This window comes from Castanea sativa, chromosome 1 (assembly GCF_040712315.1).
Source record: "Castanea sativa cultivar Marrone di Chiusa Pesio chromosome 1, ASM4071231v1".
Classification (NCBI taxonomy): Eukaryota; Viridiplantae; Streptophyta; class Magnoliopsida; order Fagales; family Fagaceae; genus Castanea; species Castanea sativa.
In genome coordinates this window covers 44,733,362-44,740,030 of record NC_134013.1, presented here as the reverse complement: position 1 = coordinate 44,740,030, position 6,669 = coordinate 44,733,362, and the positions used below count along the sequence as shown (strand labels likewise).

Genomic DNA, 6,669 nt, shown 5'->3' with positions numbered 1-6,669 from the left:
CCTACTCTCTAAATAGTCAAGAAAGTAAATTGTTGCCAATGATCATGTTGATCTAGTAACCCGGGGTTGTGGCTTGTGGGGGGTTTATAGTTCAAGACCTGGGGCATGGGGTATATATATATATATAAACCAAGCTAACAAAAATAAAAGAAAATGTATATTGTTCTTTTTCAATTTCTCAACATTTTGGTCAGAATTGACAAAAACTTCAGAAGTCACATGACAGACATTTATTTATTTATATTTATTAAGAATTGGAAACTCGACAAAAAAACTAATGATGAACAAGGAATGATGTGAAGGTTGTTTCGAGGATACAATAAAGAGATAGGCACAACAGGGGAGATAAAAACATAGGACTGCTTAAATAAAATCCTCCGCATGAAATATAAACTCTGAACAAACAAGAACTTACTGAATACATGTATATGATACCCATAACTAAAAGCCACACTATCCAAATTGGTGCTATCATTGCACATTATGCTTCAAGTTATAACTATGGCAATATAAAATACTTTACATTTATTTGAAAAATAAAAACCATTTTGTTTCCAGCTTTTGAATCGGTTCAAAGGGGTTGTCTCCAACAAAGTCTGATCTAATCTATGTTGTGAAAGCCCGGGAGAAGGGAAGTAATGAAACCAAAGACAATCATCTGAATTTCCTTCACAATTCCCCACCAATGATTAGCACCATTGACACCACCAGGTTCTGCTAAATTCTCATTTTCATTCTCAACAGCCCGGTTTCCATCATTTGCAGGCTGATTCTCAATCTGAGCCCCAGGTTGACCTTCTGCCATAAGTTAATGAAAGAATGTTATTTTGTAAGTATCATTCATGTCACTAATCATAAGTGTGCATTCCCAACTCTAACTGATACTTCTTTTCTTAACAAATTACCACCTTATACTTCTAATTGGGGGGAAAAAAAAAAGAAAAAGGAATGTGACTTGGTCAAATGGTGCTATAGATTGCCAGTGGTTAGCACTAAGCACTATTGCCTCCACAAGGTTAAAACCCAAACATCAACCTTCAATGGAAATATCAAAAGGCTATTGGTTATACAATACAACATTAACTTCAAAGAGGAAATAAAACACCCCTTTTAAAAGATACCTATAAAAAATGTTAGGCACCCTTGGGCATTTTTTAATGACAGATGCACAACTCACACCCACCATAAGACCATCCAACCATTTGGGGAGAGGAGACACCATTTGGTTCAAGGCCTATGGCCTATGGGCTTATTAAATACCAAAATGTGGCTACTTATCACCACCTTTTTTTTCTACTTTAAAAAAGATTCATTGATAAGAAAATAACTTTATTAATAATTTTTTTTTTTTTTTAAAAGGAGAAAGAAAGGCCAAGGACTAAGAAGTGGCTTCTTATCACTAGTAGAAACAGTATAATAGCAAATGTTGGTCCTATCACCTGTAAAAGCAATTAGCATTCCATCTCGTTGAGTTCACTGTACAAGAATGAACCTAAACTGAATTGTGCACAACTTTGGGTAGCATAAATGCCAATGTTGACAATTTTTAGTAAACTGTCAAAAAAATAGTTCCCAAAAGTTTTACAATAACAATAATTTAAAACTAAATAAAAAAAATGGAATAATCAGATGAAATTAAAAAGAAATTGCATTTATATTGGAATAACTGAAAAAAGAGGTACTTCATTCCATATTTTTATCTGCATGACACATTTACAAAGGTAAGTTGATCACAGGGAACTTGAGGCCTCACTATGGTTTAAGACTTTGTTTTGGTATAAAGGTTCAACTTATTCTGGATATTTAGACTGCAATGAACCAAGTTTTTATTAATGTGTGACCTAGATGCCAGAATTTAGGCTCATTCAACAAACAAGCCAAAACCAAGCAACTTCTGAGTCAGCTGGAGGTCTATAGCTTGTTCCAAGCTCAAACTGTGTCCATTTTGACCAAGCTGATCAGCTAGAAGTTCAGCTTCCCTTTGCTTGTTGTTTGCAGTCCAACTTGTAATGTGATAACTATGTGTACACTCTATTTTTCTCTATGTAAATACCTGCTGAAAAAAAGGTCCTGAAACATGCGTTTCATAAATTCAAGTATTGCATAAACAAAGCGGAATATACCTGCCCCAGCAACATTCTCAGCTCCCTGTCTTGCAGCAGCAACATTTTCAGCCCTGACAGCAGGTCTTGGTGGATGGGGAGGCGCAGCTGCCCTCTGCATGCCTTGTGAAAGCCAGCGTACTATTGGTGTGAGAGCTCCAGTTTGGTATCTGAAACATCCACATCTAAAACATTCATCTTCCACTCATACAACTTAATTTTCTGATAAGTCACTCATATAACTTAATCATTCGAGAAAAATTAATAATTTATAAGAAAGAAGCATGTAACATATGAATACACACACACACACAAGTAGCTTCATCCTAACTTAAATATTGAAAATTTTTTATAAAGAAAACAAACAAAATCTCTTTCCACCATGCATTTTTTAATGTTTAAGAATCCAATGGACCATGCATTTTTTCATCCTAACTTAAACATTGAAACTTTTTTATAAAGCAAACAAATGAAATCTTTTTCCACCATGCAGTTTTTAATGTTTAAGAATCCAATGGACCAGTAAGTGGCAGAAGTTGCATTCCAAGCACATCTATTGAAATTGGTAAGAGGTTCAGATGCTTACAAGTAGACAAGTGAAGCAAAAAATACGAGGACAACAAGCCTCTGTCTCGATCCATCTTGGTTGAACAAAAAGATTACTGCTGCCAGCTTTAGAATAAGCAACAAATCAAGCTGAAAAGCAATTTGAAATCTCCTTACAACAACTTGTCTTTGAGGTGCAGGCTGTTGCTGTTGGTGCTGCTGTTGCCCACCTTGCCCATGCTCTTCACCTCCAACACCGGCCTCAGGACTTTGTCTACTGTTGATGGAACCAAGCAACCATGACAAGAAAAAAGGGATGATCAGTCAGCACATACAACATATCAACATAATCCAATCTGCCATACAGACCATGGATATTGTCATTGTGATTAACATCACCAATCCTCCATATTATTTTCCACGGATGAATTTAAACAAGAGTTGTACAAGAAAGATCGATAGTCTTTTTTTAATATTGTCTAGGAAACAAAATGGCAAGAATTTGTGGTATTATCTCTCTCTAATCCTGGCCCCCAAAAAGGAAAATGGAAAAGAGAGGGGGAATGTAACTAAGTAGTTAAGAGTTTACTAATTTGGGGCAATAAACCTATTTTTTTTATACGTAAGATAAGATATCATTAAAATAGACTACAACATGGATAAAACATGAGGTAGCCACAAAAATACAAAAGAGATAAAGCTATGTACAAGAAGAAAGGGAATCCAAAAACATCAGAAGGGACTCACTAGAAGTGAGTCCCTAAATTCGTGACCAATCAAACAAAGTCCCAATAAAAGACTCGAGAAGTTGCTCCTCGAGCATTCCATATCCTCAAAGGTATGTCTGTTTCTCTCCCTCCAAATACACTACATCAAACACAATGGTGTCAAATTCCAAATATCGGAAGACTGCTTCCCCAACCAATTCCTCCACCCAAGCAAAAGATCCTTCACTCTTTCAGGAATCACTCATGCAACTCCAAAAGATTTACAAACAAAATTCCACAACCAGCAAGCCTGCCCACAATGAAGAAAAAGATGGTCCACTGATTTCCCATCGCATCTTCACATGCAACACCAACCCAATAAATAAAAGCCTCTCCTCCTTAAATTATCCGATGTGAGGATCTCCCCCAAATTAATTTCCAAGGGAAGATAACAAAGGACGATGCCCTCAGCCCACAATAAAAAGACTGAATCTCAAACTCCCTACCGTCCTCAACTTCCAGCTCATTTGGTCTCCAACCTCATTGGAGGGAATATGGGTCAACAAGATGTGAGCAAAAGCCATCACTGCATCCAATTCCCAATCATTCAAATTTGATGAAACTGCACATCCCAACTCCTATTCTTCTCCTCATGATACAGCACCAATAAAGACTCCACCAAAGCCTCCTGATCCGTAGCAATATCATACAAGACCAGGAAAGCCTCCTTAAGAGATTGATCTCCACACCACAATCCAGCCAGAACCATACCCTATTTCCCATACCCACCTCATACCAAATATATCTATGAAAATCTTCCCAACCCATCCTAATACTTTTCCACAAACCACAACCATAAGGACCACTCTTTAACTTAGAAGTCCAACCCCCCCCCCCCCCCTTCCCCTCTTTTCCCCAAACTTCAAAGCTATCACACTTCTCCAAAGCCTAGTCAGAGTACTTTACAGATCGATTAGGATTTAAAGTGATGAGCATTACATTACATTTGCAAAACAGTTTCTAGTGGTGTCATTTATTGTTAACAATTTAATATCAGCCAGACCAAAAGCAATTTATTCTATATTAAGATGCAAGAAAGGTTTATATGGGAATTGCCTTGTGCATAGGCCTACTAAACAATCACAGATGCATGTATTTTCTAATGCCAACTGGGTTCAGAATAATTTAGAGAAAAGCCATGTTTCTCACTTCTGCAAGTTAACTGGTAGCTAATTGGCGATATTTGCAGCCTAAATATGGTCCTGAGGTATGACATAAAGCTTCAGTTTATTCCCATAAAGTATGATCAGTGGCAATCAAAACTTGCCACATAAAGAATGGCTTCACTAAGTCTTCGAGTAAATCAACAACATCATCACTGAAGCCAACAAAGCCTCAGCTAATGAGACTCAGAAAAAATCATCTGGTATACTAACAGCAATCATGCTTCTTTTGTTGTTATTTAAATCTATGTTCTTGACATTGATCTTGTAGTGTATAAACCTAAATGAAACCACCCTTCCTCATTACTGAATCATATATAATGATTAATAACTTCCAAGGGTATAACAGCCAAGATGAGTACACTAAACAATATATCTGACCAACATAATTAAAACATAAAAAAATAAAATATTTGACAAACACATAGGATAGATTTGTTACAAACATTATGAATGAAGACTAAATTATGGATGCTTGTGTTATTTAATTACTAAAACTGTAAACGTTAAAAAGAATAGCAAAATTTAATGAAACATTAATTTGACACACTAAATCAGCATATTAAGAATGAATGCATCTATTTTGGGTGATACCAATATCCCATTATCCACAGATAATCCATGCTTTTGTAAGTGCAAAAGTAAGAAGAGAGTAGCAATACTAATTAATTGAACAGAGATGCTTACGTGGGTAAATTGTAGGTAAGAGGAATAAGAGTGTTAGATGGAAGTCCAGCAACAGGGCCCATACAGGAGAAAACAGGAACAGCATAAATGCCTGCTCCACGATTCATATGGTCCTGATTTTGTAAGCCTGGAACAAGTGCGGGGTACATGACTGGAACCATCTGAAAATCACCATTTGAGAAAGCTGGAAAACTGGATAATGCAGGAGCAGGAGCCTGAGATTACAAAACCAAACCAAACCCCACTGTGAGTGAAGTCATTTAATTTAAGATAGATAGGAAAGCCAACAATGTAATAATAATGTATGTGCATACTAAGTGTTTTAAACCATCCCATCCATAGAGCTGAGCTGAGCTGTGCATTATTCCATAATGTATGTGCATTTTTTATCTTTTCTTAAAAAAAAAAAAAAAAAACTTGTAGCTCAATTGGTTTGCATTTCCGACATATCCATCCATCCAGGGTTCAAATCCCCCAACTCCAACTATCAAAAAATAGCATTGAAAAGTTAATACATCTCTCTCTCTCTCTCTCTCTCTCTCTCTCTCTCTCTCTCTCTCTCTTATTCTGAATGTCCTTCAACCAATGTAAAGTTAAAAGATAACAAATTTTATTATTACTAATTTCGCATCCAACCTTCATCATATTCATTCAAACATCAAATAGCATTGAATTTTATTTATTTATTTTTTTGAAACTAAATGGGATTAAATAAAAATTAAAAATTAAAAAACACTAAAGGGTCTCAAATTGTTCTTTCGAATTTCAAAGATGAAACCCAACTTCGTAATGAGAAGTTAAAGGAATACAATGATTCGGTAAAAATAAATAAATAAATCAAATCCAGATATTAATAACAAATCATGAGAGAGAAAACCCCTGAAATTATATATATATATATAATATAGAATATGTACAAGAGAAGAGAAGAGAACCTGAGATTGCGAGGGAGTGTCTTCGGAGGGAGACGACGACATCGTTTCAATCTCTTCCGCCATTTGCGATTTCGAGAGGATTTGTTATATATTCAAAAAATCAAAAACTGCCTTAGCATTACCAACATCAGCAATTCAATTGACAATTGACAAGGATTGTTGTAAGCTAAGCTCTGATTCAATGCTTTTATCGAAAAACAAAAAAAAAAAACAAAAGTCGTTGTGAATGTGAAGACACTTCTTTATTTGTACTTTTTTTTTTCGAATATACTATATACAAATAATAATAATAATAATACTAATAATAATAATAATAATAATAATATCATTGCGTCGAATTCCGTATGTTTGCCCATAGGGATATGCCACGTTGGATCACATGTAATAATATCGTTGCGTTGAGGATAAAATTAATTAAATTAAATAAACGACCATACACTATATTTCGCTTCACATGTGGCCCTAGGGG

At 35.5% G+C, this 6,669-nt stretch overlaps 1 protein-coding gene across 1 annotated transcript; it reads right to left on the bottom strand.

Moving 5' to 3' along the window:
• Positions 1-342: 342 nt before the first annotated feature.
• On the bottom strand, positions 343-6,448 carry LOC142617115 (uncharacterized). Its single transcript, XM_075789817.1, has 5 exons — positions 6,201-6,448; positions 5,266-5,480; positions 2,689-2,925; positions 2,124-2,272; positions 343-798 (listed from the first exon to the last, which is right to left on the bottom strand). The coding sequence occupies exons 1-5, from the start codon at positions 6,261-6,263 to the stop codon at positions 602-604; spliced, it is 861 nt and encodes a 286-aa protein (XP_075645932.1). The 5' UTR covers positions 6,264-6,448; the 3' UTR covers positions 343-601.
• Between the last annotated feature and the right edge of the window lie 221 nt (positions 6,449-6,669).

What these genes read in the sequence shown, in the direction of transcription:
- LOC142617115 (XM_075789817.1), bottom strand. Translation starts at nt 6,263, where the DNA reads ATGGCGGAAGAGATTGAAACGATGTCGTCGTCTCCCTCCGAAGACACT. An exon ending in CTTACCTACAATTTACCCAC is followed by an intron (nt 2,926 to 5,265) that starts GTAAGCATCTCT and finishes TTCCATCAACAG; the next exon opens with TAGACAAAGTCCTGAGGCCG. An exon ending in TGAGAATGTTGCTGGGGCAG is followed by an intron (nt 799 to 2,123) that starts GTATATTCCGCT and finishes AACTTATGGCAG; the next exon opens with AAGGTCAACCTGGGGCTCAG.